Source organism: Cyclopterus lumpus, chromosome 1, assembly GCF_009769545.1.
Source record: "Cyclopterus lumpus isolate fCycLum1 chromosome 1, fCycLum1.pri, whole genome shotgun sequence".
Classification (NCBI taxonomy): domain Eukaryota; kingdom Metazoa; phylum Chordata; class Actinopteri; order Perciformes; family Cyclopteridae; genus Cyclopterus; species Cyclopterus lumpus.
Window position 1 is genome coordinate 18632991 of NC_046966.1, and position 19347 is coordinate 18652337.

Genomic DNA, 19347 nt, shown 5'->3' on the forward strand with positions numbered 1-19347 from the left:
AGGTGTAAAGATATATTTTTTAAAAGGTTATGGTATCCATGTCACATGGGCTGGTGATGTTAAGTAAGGGATCCGTTATATGGAGCACACATACGAGATATGAAAATATAAAGAGCTTTTTAGTCACTATTCAGTGAAGAAACAGTCAGCGAGGAGGATGAAGAGAACATCTTTTGGTCCGCGTTGAGCAACGTGCGAGAGTGATGCCGTCAGTAGTGAATGATGAAAAATATGAGCAGAGGAAAGACAAACAACTGACGTAATATCTGATGTAAGCTTTACTTTCAAATCCTGTTACATTTAGACCTGGCAAGTTGAACATAAAATAATGCCAAACAAAGAAAACAAATACAAAACCAAAAAAGTACAAATGATCTATTTACCAGTTATCGTCACAACCCTGTACAGCCTTAACAATGGAGTAATAAAAAAAAGCTTTGTACAGCACATACCAATCTTTACCGAGTGCCAACAGAGAAGATAGCCGAGCCTTTTCTGATCAGAAAATACAGCCAAACTTAAAGCCAACTGATTGTAGACAGTGCAGTGGGATGCCAGCTAGATGCAACCGAGGGAGTTAGTTTCAAACACAATTAAGTGTTGAGGAACTCAAGAGAGGGCAAAGTCATGCAAACTCTGAAGTGCTGCAAAGGTAGTCAAGCTTTAAAAAAAGAAAAAAGAAAATAGGTCACTGTGCTGCTCACAATTGGGCAAAAAATAAACGATAAGTGCTTCAGAATATTGATTTTTCAAAAAGGATAGAGAGGCCTGTTGCCTTTTTTAAACATTACAAACTAAGTGACAAAGAAGTGCAGCCGTTGATGATGATTAAGCTGTAATAAAAAAGGCAGACATTTATAAAAAAATTAAAATAAAAAAAAAAAAAGGTGTTGAGATTGGACATATCCTTTTAAAAATCGTTTTTTATCTTTCGGACCCTGACAATTAGTTTGACTCATTCTCAGAAGTCTCAGGTGGTTTCCTTCCACCAAGTGGCACTAGAGTATAAAAGATAACGCAGATAGTACAAGAAGTGTGTGTGTGTGTGTGTGTGTGTGTGTGTGTGTGTGTGCGTGTGAGACAGTCCAGAGACAGCGTGCCAAAAAGGAACAAACAAACAGCCGTGTAAAGGGGGACAATCGAGGCATCGCTCCAGACCAGGACGTGACGGATTAAATCCTAACATCACATCCTGCGGCGTGTTACATTTTGGTCTCGACAATTCATGTTCTCTGTCCAATCAACATTTCTTTTCTTGACATGATCAAAGTAGAAAGAAAAAAAAAAGCAATAATGATTCATTGATGGAAAATGCACGAGTAAACTAGACAAAAGATAATTTTAAAAAAACAATCCCTTTACAATAAGAGATTTTGGCTTGTACTTTGCTGCTCTTGTCTCGCAAAACACTCCTTTTTGAACATTTTACGGACAAATACATATTCTCTTAATCAAAAAGTGCAGCACTGTGCAAAACTGGCTATCACAATTTAGCCTGGGCCCTTTAGTTCCCAGGGAGAGCTTGACCTATATGTCTAATTCATGCAATTTGTATTAATTTACGTTCTCCGGTTTCACAGAGGCCCTTTTGCACCGCTAGAAATGCTTACAAGTGAAACTAAGGGCTGATGATTGAGTCATTTCCAGCAACTACTGTCCACTTCACATTATGGTAACTTGGTGGATCTATGTTTGCGCTTTAAAAAAAGGAAAATAAAAAGGTTTAAGTGCTTTTGGCTTGAAGTGTTACTATATTAAGTGCAATTAAAACTCAAAAGGTTGAAAAGAGAAGGGGGGGGGGGGGGGGCAGTACCATGTCTGCCGGCCTACAGAAGCCAGTGCCATTGAAAACAATGCTGTACAAGTGAATGGCTTTGCTTCATCATTGCACCTGCAGGAGCTTTTTTTTCCTTCTTCTTCACGATGGGTTCTCTATGAATGTTAGTAGAAAATGTTTTATTATGATGTAAAAGGCTCAGTAAAAAAAGTGAAAAAAAAAAAGACCAAAAGAAAACAAAGACACAGAAGGCCACCGAACACACTAACTAACTTTCCCGTCTTTTCCAGCACAGAAGACGTCCCTGCTCACACTTCTGTATCGCTTCTTTTTCATGTACATAAACAAAAATACATTCATTCAAGTCATTTTGGAACAGTTTTTTTCTTTTTTTTTTGTACACAAAAATTACAAAAAGCTCCAAAAAGCACCATTGAATCGGCCTGTGGTGACCGTGGCTGTGGGCAGCTTGCTGACCCCGAGCCGGTCACCTCCACAAAACAGTTATCTCATATATCTCTTCTAAGTATAGGTGCGTGATACATAGTTCTGCATATGAAGCTGTGCTGATTTCCACCTGGTCTCAGAAATAACCAATGAACGTTGCTCATTTTTTTCACTGCGAGTGCAAACTCATTGTCAACATTTGACATTTATATTCAAATCAAATTATTAGTAATAAATGTAGAATGTTTCTTCTAAGTCAGAATTTCCTTATTTACATTATCACAGCTTATCTTCTGTTTAGTGAGCTTACAAAAAAAAACTATTACAATTAACTAGTAACCCATTTAAATTATAGTTATTTTGAGACGGAGGTGCTATCAGGCAGCAGCTATGCATAATATGGTTTCACCATTATACAAAAAAACAACAGAAATCAAAAAGATGGGAAGGGGAGGGGCTACAAAACTATGTACAAGACTGATAAATAAGTAAGTGCGTGGTTTGAGGCGTTGCTTTGGAAACGTGCCTTTTTACGATGAAAAGCATTGCGTTTCCTTGGTTCTGTCCACATTGCACCGCTAACACTTCAGGATATCTCAAATGTAGCTTCCTAATGACGTCAAAGCTAGTTGAAACACAGGCATGCTATTTCGATGCATAATAGCAATAGACAAAAATGCACTAAAATATAGCACTTGCGAGTTTTGTTTTGTCTTTTTATCTCGTCAAACGACTAAAGAAAAATATCTATAAAACTGAGATACGTTAGTTTCCTCAGATAATGCAACTGGGTCCAAGTCATTCAGACATTTCAAAACAGAAAAAAAGAAAGGGTAATAGAGAGTAGTAGTTGAAGTAGTAATAATTCAATCGATAGAACTGATAAGAAAAGCAGCTTTTTGATATAAATGCATTTTTAGCATGTACAGCCTTTTTCTCTTATAAATGTTTTTTTCTCTTCTTTTCTTCAATATGTTTGTCTGGTCCAGCTTATTCTGCTGGTCTGATTGGAAAAGACGTTGCTCCCACTGCGGTGGTCAAGTGTCAATTCACACCACCGTCCGAGGAGTGAGGGAAAGAGCGAGGGGAGGGGGAGGTCAAACAGTCTTGGCCCTCTCCGTCAGTCCCAGGTAGGCCAGGAAGGAGTGTTTGTGGGAGGAGGGTGAGGGGGAAGAGCGGGAGGGCGACGCTGAGCTGGAGGAGAAGAGAAGAGGAGATGTGGCGGGCCGCCATCTGGAGTGGAGGTGCGAGTGGAATGTGAAGCGGCTGTTGTGGGTGAACAAGGTGGTGAGGGGGATCAGGTGCGCCCGGTCGCAGTTCCTGTACTGCTCGAACATGTGGCGGGATGAGGGGAGGAAGAGGGAGGGGCTGCCGCTGCTCGGGCCGCCGGGGTTTCTGGTGGTGCTGTTGTTGCCGTTAGTGTTGACCAAGCAGTGCGGAGGGCCAGGGGCGTCCAGCTGGTGGGACTTGCCCAGCGTGAGTGACAGGGCGACGGACTGGAGCGCCTGGGACGCCGTGAGACTCATGAGCGGGCTGTTACTCCCACTCCCTCCGCTGCTCCCTCCTCCTCTGCCAAACAGGAAGTTCTCCTGACTCTTCCTCAAAGAAGAGACCCCTGGTGACGTTCCCTGGAGTGGCAGCTCCTCCTCTCCAGCCTCCTCATCTTCCTCCGCTTCTTCTTCTTCTTCTTCTCCGATCGGACCCCCCGCTCCTCCACTCTGGTGTTTCTTGAGGTGGCGGCTGAAGACGAAGGGGTGTGTGGTGGTGAAAGGGCACTCTTGGCAGCCGAAAGTCTGGCGCGGAGCGTGCTTCAGCTTCTTGTGCAGGTTGAGGTTGTCCTTGCGCTTGCAGCTATAAGAGCAGCGGTCGCAGTGGAAGGGCCGCTCGCCCGTGTGCACGCGCACATGCTCGATCAGCTTGTTGGCCGTCTTGGACAAGTAGCCACACTGCTCACACTTGTAGTGGTTGCCCAGGCGGTGCCCGCGCATGTGGGCCTCCAATGAGGCCTGGTCCGGCCACAGTCCCTGGCAGATGCGGCAGCGGTACTCCATCTTACAGTGCGTCTTAAGGTGGCACTCCATGGCCGCTGGACGATTGGTGGAGTAGATGCAGAAAGGGCACCTGGGTAATGCAACAAAAGGGGAAGTAGGGAAAGGGGGACACGACACACAAAAGCAAAAGGACAGTTGAAGGGGAAAGTGTCCACTCAAAACCACATAAAAACACCTTCAAATTGAATAACACAAGATGATGAAGAGGAGAAGGACAGGTAAAGGAAAAGTGTGCATCATGTAGAGTTCTTGTGTGCTCATGGTGGTATGTGTGGCAGTTTAATGGTGGGAGAATTGAGGTGATCAGGTATGTGTGTGTGTGTGGAGGAGGAGGGGAGGGGAGGGGGGAGGGGGGGGGGGGGGGTGACAGGCTGGAGAAAGGTTTGGAGCAGTAGGACATGAAGGGAAATGAAGGAATGGAGTGGCACTTACATTTAAATAGCACCTTTCATCTGCTCTGGGCCCCAAAGCGCTTCACAAACCCTGCAGAACAGAATCACCTCAGAAAAACCTCGTAATGGTCAAGGCCCTCGCTCCCTTTCTACACACTCCTGCATATATAGTAACACTTCACATTGCTCAAGTGTATACCCGTGTACACACACGGGTCTAGGAAATAATCTTTCGGTCGGAGGTTAGGAAATGTAGGCAATGGGAGTTTACCTAAAACCTGTTTGACCTTCATGTCCATTAACCAATTCTACACCTGCTTTTGAAAGCAAACATAAATGTGGTTTACATAAATTAAGATGTGTAAACCTTGAAGAGCTGAAAATACAACCTACATGTGCGGATATAAACAGTACAGCAAAGAGTAAAAGCAGCTTTTCTTATCAATTTAAAATTAAAATAAAAAGGGCCTTCCTTCAATCGCTCTTCTTTCTCCGTTGAATGAAAAGGATCTAAAATATCCACAACCTACTTCTTTCCCTTTTGAATGATAGCTCAAAGAAATCAACCTGGCTTCGAAAAAACATTAACACCAGACAGAAGAAACATTTAAAACCGTTATAACTCCTAGACATGTATTTACTCACATGCTAACAGCTAGCAGCAAATCCTCAAGTAAGGGACTAAAGATGTTTTTTGGAGATCTGATACCAAATGATACCATTTCCAGAAATTTAGCAATGTTTAAGACATCCTATCTCCACTGAAGGCTGCACAGAAAAAAACGATATAGAACACAGATCTTTGTTTATGACAAGATGAGGCGATAATCATAATGATTCTCAATGATTCTGCACATGCACAGACTGGAGTTATGAGAACTCAAAAACAACAAAAATGGCTTGTGTTATGAATCTTTTTTTTTTTGTAAATATAAAAAGTAGTTTAAATCACAAATGCTGTTATTTGCTACCTTAGAATGGTATCTATGTGAAAGTACATTATGATTGGCTTGAACTCAAACACTAACATCACCAGGGTGTGTTGGGACGGTGAGATCAGCAGATGGGCTTTATGTGAGCTCGACAGGCCTGTTATGGGACATAAACGTGTTACAGTACAACAAAGGCTCCTGTGGGACTGAAGTATGGAGATGGGGGGTGGGAGGAGGGGAGATGACTAGAGCTACATAAAAAGTATATTTGTATATGTAGGGCTTATGATACAAAGCACACTGAGATAGGTTTGCACTTTGTATTTGAAAGCTTTGTTTTAGTGTCATTCTTCAAAAGAAATGCTGTGTATCAAGGAGCAAAAATGTGTTTTATTACAATTTATATACAAATATATATACAAATGTAAGTGATCTGACGTGTGCTTCTTCTAGGGGTGTGCCAACATATTCTATATAGATTTTGTACATATTATAAGTGTCTGTATCGTAGGTTTCCTCAGTGATTTTTCCTTGGCATGGCTGCTGGCTGTGGGCAGTGGAACAACAGACCCTGAGGGGAAACCCGTTTCCATCTCCTCTCCATTCTCCCTTCTGTTCAGAGAGCCACTGCAGACCCAGAGACCACTGTCTAATAAGTTCTTCTTGCCAAGAGAGGCGGTCGGGCAAAACTGCAGCTTGTATCATTTAATTTGCTGGCTGCAAATAATGAACATTACAGAGAGGTTAACTGATCGAGGACACACGGCTCCGGAAATCTTCAAATAGACCGCAAATCTGTGTTTCTGTCTGCAGCAGTACGGCTGTTACAATCAGCTCGAATTTCAAATAACCGTAATAATATCAGCCAGCTTTATATAAAATGACATGCATCTTTTTGTATATGAAAAAACGTGTTAAATATCGCATGTAAAATAATTGAAACCATTGCGAGTTGGTTTAGTTTGTTGCCATAACTTGCACCCCCCCTAAAGTTGGCCTGTGTGTGTGTGTGTGTGTGTGTGTGTGTGTGTGTGTGTGTGTGTGTGTGTGTGTGTGTGTGTGTGTGTGTGTGTGTGTGTGTGTGTGTGTGTGTGTGTGTGTGTGTGTTCAGTGAATTGACAAGGTGAGGAGTGACGGAGGGGGAGGACGGGAGACGTTAGGAACCTCTGTCTGTACTTGCTTTCCTTACTTGAGCCCTCCGGAGGGGACGGTGTGGCACTTCTTGTGCTCCAGCAGCTGCTCGGGCGTCTTCAGGAACTTGTGGCAGACGTCGCACTCAAACATTCGCGTGATGAGGTGGATCTGAAGGTGCCGTTCGTACATACTACGCGTCTTGCACACAAAATTGCAGAAGACGCATTCGAAACCTGTGGAGAAGGAAGGAGAAGAGGGTTATTAGTTAGGACTGAATGGGTTTGAATGATTCTCACGGCGAGATGATGATGTGCTCTTCAGGCTCGGCGTGACTGAAATCTCAGAGTATCTATAGAAACTGAAACAAAGGGAGTTCAGATTCAGGGAGAAGTCCGGTCCAACAATGACCTTTCACATGAATAGAGGATATCGGCAAGATTCGGAGCTGCAATTGCACTTCAATGAACTTGTGGGAATAACAAGAGACTTTTTATTTATTTTTATTTTTTTAACTAGAAAAAAGTAAAAATTGAGGATGAGATATCTTGACTTTGAGCTGCAAATAACAATGGATGCCATCGTTCTCATAATGCACCTGTCAGACCTTTTTAGACATTCTTATGACATTTACAACATGATTTTGTTTTGCTTTTATGTACTTTTACTTTATTTGTGACATCCTACAATTACTTTTCAAGACGACATACTATAATTACTTTTCTACCAAATAAGATGCTGTCCGTTCTTGTGTCATACTTTTTAAAGTTTTTAATGACAAAGTTTACTTTTAAATAACTTTTTTTAATACTTTTGACTTTATAACCACAAATATGTACTCATCTTACTTTTTTCCCCAACATACTACACTATTACTTTTAATCATATCCTGTATTATTACTTTTTTAAATTAATTTTAGTGAGTATATGTTGACCTTTTGGAACATATTTAACTTTTTCATGACATACTAATATGACTTTTTTTGTACATTTTAATAAAATATATGACCTTTTAATTACTTTTTTGTGACATACTTTTTCAATGACATACATTCAACGTACATTACTTTTTTCATTTTACGACTACTATATACTATACTATGACTTTATTGAATTTCTAATGACATACTATATTGATAAAAAAAAACAAGAAATTAAGACAGGCTTCTTTTTTTTACATACTATGCTATGACTTCTTTATACGACAACCTTTTTGTCATTTTAATGAAATACTATAACTTCCAAAAGGACCTTTTCATGACATACTATTCAATGACTTTTTTTGCTCCAAAAATTCAGTTCAGTCGATCCAAAATGCTGCAGCACGTGTATTGACAAGAAATAAGAAAAAAAGATCACATTATTCCCGTATAAACTTCTCTGCTCTGGCTCCCTGTAAGATCCAGAATCCAGACTTTAAAATCTTTACCCTTACTTACAAAGCCCTAAATGGTCAGGCACCAAAGTATCTTAAAGAGATTATAGTAACTTATTACCCCGCGGGAACGCTGCGCTCCTAGAATGAAGGGATAGGCTCAGGCTTGCCTAGAACAGCCCATAGTTATGCTGCTGTCGGCCTAGACTGACAGGGGACTTCCTATAATACAATGAGCTCCTCTCTCCACCTCTCCCTCGGTATATATTCATGTCCCATGAATGCATGTTACTAACTTGGCTTCTTCCCCGGAGTCTTTGTGCTCTCTTGTCTCAGGTTTTCATGGATCGGGTACACCTGGATCGTGCTTTCGCCTGCTACCGTGGACAACCACTGCTACTATAATTAATCATAACATCATATTCATATGATATTATATACTCTATTATTATGATCATTCTATTATATCCACCGCTCTCTCTCTCTCGCTTTCTTTCTTTTACTCTTGCTCCTTCTGCTTAAAAGGGTATCTTTTTTCCGGCCTGTAGTGCTTACTCATTGGAAGTCCGATTTAGTCTTCGATGAAAAGTGTCTCGAGATAAATTCTGTTATAACTTGACATATCAAATGAATTACATTTTTAGTAACAATTGTCAAAGGCAATATTTTTAAAAGTAATGGTAAAATATGTAATTAAAATACCGTACAAAAGCAAAACACCATCATTTTATTTATGTCCAAATTACTTCATCAGTTCTGGAACAATAAAGACGGCTCTATCATTGTATTAAAAATATCATTGTTTGCCGTAACTACAAAATGTTATGGGAAAATCCTGTAACATCACTATAGGTTCTGTTGAGGATTAATTGATGGTGTTTTGTCTCTATATTCTGTGTCGTATACTGAAACATTCCACATGCAAACTGAATAAAAGGGCAACATATTGGTGGAAATGGCTTTGACTAAAAAGTCAGGGTATAGTATGTTCCAAAAAAGTCATTAAACAGTAAATCATGAAAAAGTTTGTTTTAAAGATAGTATATAATGTAAAAAAAATGTCGTAGTAATATTTCCCCCAATCCCTTACCTTTGTCAGACTTGTCCTCGGTTCCTGATCCCGAGTGGCTTCCAGAGCTGGACTGGCTTCCTGCGGAGGAGGGCAGGGCCAGGAGGCCCCTGAGTTCGTCGTTACCGTGGGTGAGGTCTCCGCCCTCCGAGCTGTTGAGTGAGTCGCTGAGGGCCGAGAGGGACGAGGAGGTGCTCTTGGTCTCGCTGAGGGGACTTCTTGAGCTCAGGCCTGGAACACATGGGGACAGACCGCAGAGAGTAAAGAAGCTTCTTCATTTGACCAGGTCCAGCTAAAACTCCTGCATTGGAAAAAAAACTGAAAACCCTTCAGAATTGTGGGGGATCTTTTATGCTGAAAAATACATACACACATAATACAAAACACGCAGCCCCGGTAGCCCAGTTCTCTGACTGAGGACCTGCTGCCAGTCAAATCGAGATGCAGCCTGCTTCTATTGATCCCCTTCTCTAAGTCTGCAATTCACTGGGAAGAGCGAGGGATTTAGAAGGGGAGGGGGCAAGAGGGAGGTATGGGTGAGGAGCGAGGGTCATGGCCGAAGGAGCTAAGATGGCGGGAGCATCTCAGGGCACAGCTCCACAAAGGGCATTCACTCAGACGGGAGTGAAAGGAGGGACAAAAGGCTGCGCAGATCCTGAAATGGTTGACCTATCTTTCTAACACAGGGCGACACACGCGTCTAAAACATACAAGAACATCCGCTTAGAGTTCACACACACGGAATTGTCGGAGAAGATATGATTAATTTGCTCTCAATCAAATCTAAATAAACCAGGGTCATTCAGTGCGGCGTGTTAGCAACATTTTGAATACAGTATTGAACCAGCTCCAGGGGCTTTTATCTTCTCTGCTGCAGTATTTAACATACACTTGCCTTCTCTTACAATAGCCAAAAGGCTAATGACACAGAAAATAAGCAAAAAGGAAAGAAGGAGCTTCTTTGAGCCGGTGGGCTTCGACCTTGAAACACACCTTTACCGAAAAATATTAAATTTTTTTCTTTTACTGAATAGCTTCGTCCCGGTAACGTTCAGCAACGGAAATAAAGAGGCAAAAGTATGTCTAGCTGACAGTGTATCCAGGGTAGATATCAAGTAATACAGTCACATCAATCACCACCTCGCCCCCTACAGTTAAGGGCACCCAACCAACCCTTTCCCTACGTCGAGTCCAGGTTTCACAGGGGGTCAAGCTTGAACTATGACACCTGCTGAGCTGAGCTCAGCCATCTCCCGCCAGGGTGTGTCTACACAGTTGACCAGATAACTACAGTGTGTGAGGAGTGCTGCTCAATCTACCTTACACTCGGAAGTAGAGACACATTAACAAAACAAGGCTGAATCATGACAAACCACTCAAATCTCCATATGTAGAAGGTAGAAAGTAAGAGATGGCTGTAAGACACACTCCTGTATACGTGTATGTTTAGTGGTGTTGTCCATCTTGTGGGAGACTGAGATAAATGCCAAGCCAGGCTGAGAGACTTAAAAAATGGCCACAGTGGCATCGTAAACCAAGCTCGTCTCCAAAGGAACCAAGGCCTATTGATTTTTCCCCCTCAGGCACGATAAGGGCCAACCTACTCAGATAAACAAGGCCACTGTGGCCTCTGAAAGACCCCTCAGCTGTCTAGGCTGGACAATCCCACCCACACACACACACACACACAGGGGAACAGTGGAAGAACAAAACGTCAGCAATAAACCGGATAAAGCTGTTTTAGACAAAAACACTCATATTGACCACCGGGGGTTCAAACCAGCAGCTTTAAAAGTCCAAAGAAGGTCGACTGGAGGCGGCTAGTTTGTGAAACCCAATTCTACAGCTCGTCTTTCCCGGCGTCCTCTGAACTGATGCAACAATAGGTGTTTATGAGGTGTAACTTACTGTTACGTTAGGATTATCTGACCTGGAACTTCACATAAAGTAGATACAGTACAGTCCATTTAGACCGTGCCGCATATTTGTTGTGCTGTACTAAAACACATTGGATATGAAATAAGATTTAATTTATCGTTTTAAGTATTTTACACTTAGAAATAGTCGGCAGATGAATCGATAACCTACTTTACACACACAGCTTCGGTGGATAGTGTATGTACTGTAACCTTATGATTGGAGGGACTAAGTGTAAAAATACTTTATTTCTTAAAACCAATAAAGCCACTGTGTAAATGTAAACCCCACGTGTTGGAGGACAGAGCCAAAACAATAGAAAATGTGTCACTGTCCAAGTACTGTACTGTTTTTCTATTATGAGCTGTGAACAAGAGCCACAATGTGTAAGCTACCACCCACTCTAACATGTGAGAGATATTGTGAAAATAACTCCATAACGCATTTTCTAGGGTTTGAATCATGCCCCTTTGGTAATACACTGAGTTTGAAAACAGTGCATGAACAGCAGTCACAAGAACATTACATTATAAAGCTGAACCTAGTCTATTAAATCGATTAATAAAAAAAAGCATCTACTTTGATAATCGTTGAACCGATTTGTTTGAATAATTCTTTAGGCAATAAAGCCAAACAAGTTCTGGTTTCAGCTTCTCAGTTGTGATGATTTACTGCTTTTTGTGTTATGGAATTTGTAATTAATTGCATATGTTTAAGTCTTTGACTGTAGGTTGGGGGGAAAAAGGGTTTTATTTTATAGACAAAATCAAATAAAGATAATGTTAGTTCCAACCCTTCATTACACCAACACATCTTATTAATGCGGTCTCTCAGAACCAGTGGACTCGTACCTGCATGCCCGGTACTAATGTGGTTCTTCATGTCGTTCTCCTCCATGCAGACAAAGTCACAGACGCTGCAGCAGAGCGAGAACATCCACTGCTCCTTGTCCACATGGAGCGACATGTGGCTGACAAACTGGGCATTCAGCTCCGTCTGGAAATCACACACATGGCAGCTGGACAGAGAACAGAGAGGAAAAGGAAGGAAGATGGCGAGAAAAACTGTCAGCTTCAGTGTTAGATTATGTCTGCATTAATGGGTAATACATCAATAGAAATGTATCCACCATGTACCAGTGAGACGATTGAAAATAAAACATTTCCTCACTGCAGACATGGTGCTATTCAACACGTTTCAGATCATTAGACACATTAAAGTATTGAAGCATTAGTACAACATTTTGGAAAATACACTCATTTGATTTATTGCAGAGAGTTAGAGGAGAAGATCGTCTTTTAGCTTCACGGAGGAGTCTGGTTGCGACTGTGCGGTTGCATCAAAATAAGAGATATTTCAGCACATAACACCCCGTATAAGCAAAAACATTTTTACACTTCTGCTTTTTAAATGCATTGAATAAACAATATTTAACCTTATAATCTGGGAGCTTAAGGTGTGCTGATAAGGGGGTTCTTTTTTTTTTTTTTTTAAACCTTTGTACTATCCATCTCCAAGCTACAGATTCATGTTTTAATAAACAAATGGTTTACGGCTCTGCTTTTGATTTGGATTTTTTCTCTTTTAAACAAAGCAAATTATTATTATTTTTAAATAATATTTAAAATAATTTCCAGATAAATGACTCACAAAAACAGAGAAAAATTGAATAAACAAAATAAAGTAATTGGGGAGAAATTAAATAAATAAAAAATATCTGGATATATTTGGGCATCAAGCAGCAGATGCAAATCAATCCAAAAAAGCCGTGATTTGAACCTCCGCTCTTGGCTGGAGACATCCTCAATAGAGTGTTGTGTTGTGGTCCATCATCATTACCTGTAGTAGTAGAGGCAGTTCTTGCGCTCGGCAGACTCGGCTGTAACAGCGCTCACAATCTGCTCAGCATCTGTATTGACCAGCTTGACGGAGTGGATGGTCAGGTGCTGATTGAGGTTAGCCCTGCACTTGGCTGCATAAGGACACAAGTGACACTTGTACTTCCTCTCGTCTGCAAAAACAAACACAAGACCACAGGTTACTGTATACATTACCTCAGATAATATTTCATTAAAAGTTGCGCACAGCCTCTTTAAAACAAGCTTCAACCTAATTATTTGATGCCTCACTTTCGCCTGACCCTAACTTAAACTCTGATCTTAAGGAAGAAAAAACATGGTGTGATGTCTGATAAAAATCTACTTTTCAGGGAGCATCTGGATATTTATAGCATAGAGACATCATTTTTTACAAATTTTAAAGCATTCTAAAATCAAATAGGGAAAAAAAATCGAATCACAATATTTCCTTTCATGCCAACACAATGTCTTCTCCCACTAGCTCCCCCTAAAACACACACACACACACACACACCATTTGCCCCAAGGACATGAAGCCAGGCAACCTTTATGTCGCCGGGGAAACCAAAAAGACCATCACACTGACATATGCCCCTGCTTCTGCTCTCTGTGGTGTGGCCAAGCTGTTCACAGCCAACACTCTCAGATGGCGTGTGTGTGTGTGTGTGCGCCATGTAGTGTGTGTGCATGCAAAATGTGAGAGCATGTCCAATTGTGTGGGGGCATTTTGTACACGAGTCTCCATTTGTGCTCCCGGAGATTTAATCTGCAATCCCAAGTAGGTTGCATTAATTTCTAATCCAGCGTTTAATTTGCTTTAAATAAAAATCGCATAAGCAGGATATTCATTAATTTATTGTCCTAATAAGGGCAAAGAGTGAGGGATTGCAGAAGACAGTGATGGGATAGAATGGATCAATTGGGAGCAAAGAAGGGCCAAGTTTGAAAACACAGAGTAATCAGGACACAAGGGAGTGTGTGCAGCTTCATTCGGAAGAAGTCTCCCGTGTCTGAGTGTGAGAGACAAAGTGAATGAAGGAAACCAAATTTTGACTGCCTCAGAATTACTTTTGTGTGTGTGTGTGTGTGTGTGTGTGTGTGTGTGTGTGTGTGTGTGCGTACGCGTGTGTGTGTGTCTGTGAGGCATACCTCTGTCTGAGTAATTAGATGGGCAGTTTTCCCAGAGAGACTAATCATGGTAGTAATCTCTTTAAAGGAAGGGTAATCTAGTCTAGTCAACCTTATTTACTTACTGGGGGGCAGCACAAACCCACCAGCTAACATCTATACATTAAACAAAGAGATGGGATGGCGTGGCGCTTGTGTGCACGTGCTTTAACAATGTTGTTGTGCGCGCGTGTGTGTTTATTTACCTGTGTGGAGAGACAGATGTCTAGAAAGCGTCTGCTGTCTCCCGAACACTTTGCCACAGACAGGACAGGGGAAGAGCTGTTCATTTAGTCTCCACGGGGCAATCCCGTTTCCCGGCTCCACGTCATCCTTTTCCGAGTCTGGAACAAACGCACAAAACCAAAAGTCATAATTCACTGCGGACACAATCAGCCACAGAAGCAGCTACAGGTAGACCAAAGGCCGTTACCACGCGGCTATGACTCAAACAAAGTAACTCAATATGTATCGATGTTTAAACCGTAACTACCACACACTGCTGCGGTATGTGCTTATGTACTGTGGTGTTCTTTGAATTATAGGGTAATCTAGATGTTATCCATCTTTCTTACATATTCGTATGGCGTAAACTTATTAACCAAAACTATTCCTATACTCAACTATAATAATAATCTCCTACAGTATTCTCTTTCTGTGAAGGTGGCCGATGGCGGCTGCGATGCTTTCGATGCCTTTCGCCTCCACCTTATTGCCCAGGCAGGCAGGAGAGGCTGGAGGTGATGGCGAAGGGACAAACTACCGGTACTCACAAGCATTAAAGACTCCTCCTCTGAGATTCAGTTTCAGTACAACATTACATTTACTCATTTAGCAACTTCGCTGCACGGGTATTGCCACACCAAAAACTGGTCGTCAAATAGTCTAATCCACCAGGAAAGGTCTCATTCCCTGCAGTGAAACGACAGAACAACTGATACACTGTGGGCTAATTTGCTAACACACAAGAATGAAACCTGTCTGCCACCATTTGACAGATGCTCCTCGTCTAGCCTGCGGGTGGGATGAAGTGCGAATGCATTCTTAATGTCAACAGCGTACACCAGTCCTTTGCTCTAAAGCCCGCAGCGTACACATATCACTGGAGCTCTCCATGCTGCATGTCACCCTCCTTCCCTCCCCTCTCCACCCCGTAATCAAAGAAATAAAAGGAATGAGAGCAACTTTTTTTTTTTAGCTTCTTATCCATCATCGGACATAAAGGAATTCACAAGAAACAAAACATATAGAACTCAGATGGGAGGCATGTACTTAATGTGTGCATTGTTAAAAAACTTTCTCTATTCATCTGTACTATTGCTGTCCTTGTTTCTGCAACAACTGACATTATCTGTGTGAGGATTACTACAGGTGTATCTCATTTTTGTAATGTTGGTAAAATGTGCCACAAAAAAAGTCATAACAACATCATATTTTTTTTCCACATTATCTTGATTTGGAATAAAAGGCCTAAGAATATAATAAATATGTTCCGAGGGGAATAATGAAGGTGTCATAACTTGGGATTACTAAAAGAAAATGTTCTATCAACTCAACTTTGAGGAGGTACATCACGTTCAAAACTACTTTGAGTTAAGTAATGAGTTCACATTATTTTCCGCCAAGTTAATTCTAGGAAATGTAGTATGAGATATTAGCATTGGGCTGCAGGCCATGTCATATTGAATGAGCAGAGCCTGCTGCGACATAAAGATCAGGTTTAACTAGAGATTAAATCAATAGTTGATTAATCAATTAATCATTTAAGTTGCTTAATGTCTGGAGTGGATACATTTTAGATAATTGTCAAATCTTTAAGTCCTTTCTGCTGCAGGTTTGTGACTCAAAACATATAAGTCGATCTGGGAAAAGCAGTATTAGGCTGAAACATATGTGAATAATCTGCAAAAACAGTGTGTATGTTTGATGTTCCTCTCGAAGGTAGCAAGAAACTGCAACTCCGACAGACATCAGAGCCACGGACTTCCCGACATCCTGCATTAGCTGTAACCTCCCTCTCACAATGACAGCAACCGGATATCTGACTTTTAACGGGCTGATCACATCTTTTTCAACCCTATGTCCTCAGCTCATTGTCTGTTTGGCTTATTTGGAGAATCCGAGACCTTCTTATGGGGCTTATGGCCAAAGCTCAGCACATAAAAGCCTTAACTTGTCCTGACTCACAAGTGAGACCAGGGGACGGCCTGGTCACACAGGTGATGAGAAGCAAGGGCTGGAGGCCCCGACCCGGCTAACACACTGATGATAAAGCCAGTTAGGGTGTGGCGTGAGCCTTGAAGTGGGTAATGGCTTAATTAGTGCCTTTAGAGCAGGAGAGAGAGAGAGAGAGAGAGAGAGAGAGAGAGAGAGAGAGGGAGGGAGGGAGGGGGGGGGGACACAAACAAGAAATAAGGGATTGTGCTTTTCTGAAGCGAGAAGACTTTCTTGCTTTATTGGTATTACAATAACGTATGTCACCTAATACTACAGGACATTTAAATATGTTGTTTTTTACATTACTAAAATATCTCCAGTAAAGCGTTCGGCTTTTCCTTTTAATTAGACAGCAAGTTTCATGACGATCACAAAACAGCCAATTGCTGCTCATCACTAACAAATCCTTTTACAACCAGTACATTGTATGTACTAGTAATACTAAAATAGACTGCGCTAAACCTGCGAATTTCTTAATGCTGGGTGCAAAAAGTGTGATGGCTTGCGAGGGACAGGTGGTGTGAACTCACAAGAAAGGACATTAGATTAAAAGGTTTGCCTGCCTACAGCTGCAACTAGATACGCTTACAAATACTTGGAGCAGGGGTTGGTAAAACAGGCGGAAAAAGAAAATGAAGACATAATAGAAAAAGAGCAGGCATAGAGAGACACGCATGAGGGGGGAGAGAAGAGTAAAACAGTACGACTGTAAAACTGTGAGCAACAGAGGCTGGATGTGAAGCTCCAACACACAAGGGAAAGGGGAGGTGGTCGGGGCGAATTAACTTTCAGGACACTCTTGACACCCAGAAGCCAATCAGATTTTCATTAACTGGCAGAGGGACAGGCAAAGCTGGCACAAGCTAATTAACCTCTGGATCTCTCACTGCCAAAAGGAACATGGAGGGAAGTTATGGGATGCCAGGGAAGAGGGGAGGAGAGGGAGACGGGGGATGCCCTGGGCAGAGGCCTTCGGGTTGGGGAAATGCGTGAGAGTGCAGTAAGGCCGGCCGGAGCTCTAAATATGAAACGGGGAGAGGGGGGTTTGGCCGGAGAGGAAGGTGAGATCACGTGAAGTTGGAGGTGGTTAATTGAGATGTGTCCTTGTGGCTGTATACTCAGATTTAAAAGGTGTCTTCATGTAGAGTTTGATGTTGAGTAACTCAGCAGGCTACAAAGCTGCTGTGCAAGAGTGTGTCTGTGTGCACATGTATAATGAGCATCTCTGCTAATTACATTTCTACAAGCAACAGAACAGTGAGAATAACTTGAAGACTTTGGAGATACTATACTATGAATGACTTGTTTTGATCAGCTGCAGATCATTTTTCTGAATATTATTTCTGAGGAGATAATAATTTTATAAAACAACAAGCACAAAAGACACCAGGGCTGTAACTAACAATTATTTTCATTATCGGTGAATAGGCAGATTATTGTCTTAAATAATTGTTCGTTGAAAAATGGTAAAACAAATGCCATTCACAACTTCTTCTTCGAGGATAATGTCTTAAGTTTGCTTGTTTTGTCTGACTAATGGTCCAAAACCAAAAAAACTAGCGAAAATAGCAAACATTTACTGCTGAGGAGCTGGAACCAAAACGCTTAAATATCACAATTGTTGCTCGTTATTGATTAAATCGACTTAATGTTGCAGCTCTAAAAAACACTACATGAGCAAAGATAATGTCCATCCATCTACAGCCTGCTATAAACTGATGCATCTGTTCCATTACTACTACCACATGTTCCTGTGTGCGCGTGTGCGTGTGTGTTTTACACATGTCTTACCATGGAATAGTGCCCTGGCAGAAGAGCTGGGTTCTGCGGGGGAAGAGCTCTTGGAGCGCGAGTTAAAGGGTGATTGTCTGAAGCACTCGTCCAGGAACGAACTGAAACGTGATACATAATCCGAACAATTAACATGGCAACTCAATTAAACACATATTCAAACATCATTATTATCATGAGACAAACCAAGAGGGAAGTCTTGACTCACCTGTTTATTCCCACCATGTTACTGTCTTTGTGGTTGTTGGCCTTGCTGACTTTTTCTGTAAAAAAAACAAAAAACAAGAAAGCAAAAGATATTAAACAGTGTCAATAAAATACTATCTATATATGTATATTTTACCATTTCTGTTCCTTTAATACACTATTTATTCAAATCAGACGTCATGGTAAACCTTTACACAGACACACACGTATGACTGCCTGTTATCATGTGACTGAAGATCCATAGTTACGTCACATGACGGCAACTGAGCCATCTCAAACAAACTATCTGCAGATGAACAACATTATGGGAGGTGCCATGAAAAGCTAGAAAGTAGACCTGGAGTTAAGAAGCTAGTTGTTGTTGTTTTTTATTTCAAGTCCACTGCATTGAACAGACATTTCGATGCCACTATAAATGACTCTTTCTGTGAATAAATGGACACCAAAAAAAGCTTCCGTGCACATCGTCCATCACAGACCAGAGAAACAAACACTACATCTTCCTGGTTTCTTTAGGCTTAACTCGGCTGGTAAAGCCCAGGTTGGCCATGCCAGCAGGGGTGTCCTAGCCATCTGGAGTAGTGGGTGTCTCTCTGGTGGACCTGCCGACCTGCGAGCCAAAAGCTAGCCCAACAACACTCATACGAAAAGATTTTTTCTTTTCTTTTTTATGTGCATGGCTGTTCAGATAAGACAACCCAGATGGCACATAAGTGTGTTTGAGTACGGTTGCACTCGTGTGGCCAAGGCTTTTTTTTTGATTGATTGCATTACTGCACATTGTAAAGATCTACAGAATAGACTTTTAGACACACAGGGAAAGTCTGTTGAATGCTACTCATCAGTGCAAAAATATGCAAATATTTCATGGTGCTACTTTTGGAGGAATTAATGGAAAATGCGTGTCTAACTGGTGATTATCAAACCAACCTGTCTGACCTGAAATGCAGTGTTTTTTTCCTCCCTCACACATTAAACACCCGATAGTAACTAGCTGCGTGGTTCATCTCGTGAA

The 19347-nt window shown here is 41.5% G+C and overlaps 1 protein-coding gene across 1 annotated transcript in view; it reads right to left on the reverse strand.

The window, feature by feature from the left end:
* Positions 1–260: 260 nt before the first annotated feature.
* The window catches only part of znf827 (zinc finger protein 827), a 61383-nt gene continuing 42296 nt past the window's right edge, over positions 261–19347 (reverse strand). Inside the window, exons 7-15 of the mRNA XM_034533514.1 lie at positions 18334–18388; positions 18126–18226; positions 14324–14461; positions 12931–13102; positions 11943–12109; positions 9196–9405; positions 6789–6966; positions 4708–4758; positions 261–4345 (exon numbers count right to left, since the gene is read on the reverse strand). Coding sequence (XP_034389405.1) covers positions 4710–4758; positions 6789–6966; positions 9196–9405; positions 11943–12109; positions 12931–13102; positions 14324–14461; positions 18126–18226; positions 18334–18388 — 1070 coding nt within the window. The 3' untranslated portion in view covers positions 261–4345; positions 4708–4709. The remainder of the gene's footprint in view (positions 4346–4707; positions 4759–6788; positions 6967–9195; positions 9406–11942; positions 12110–12930; positions 13103–14323; positions 14462–18125; positions 18227–18333; positions 18389–19347) is intronic.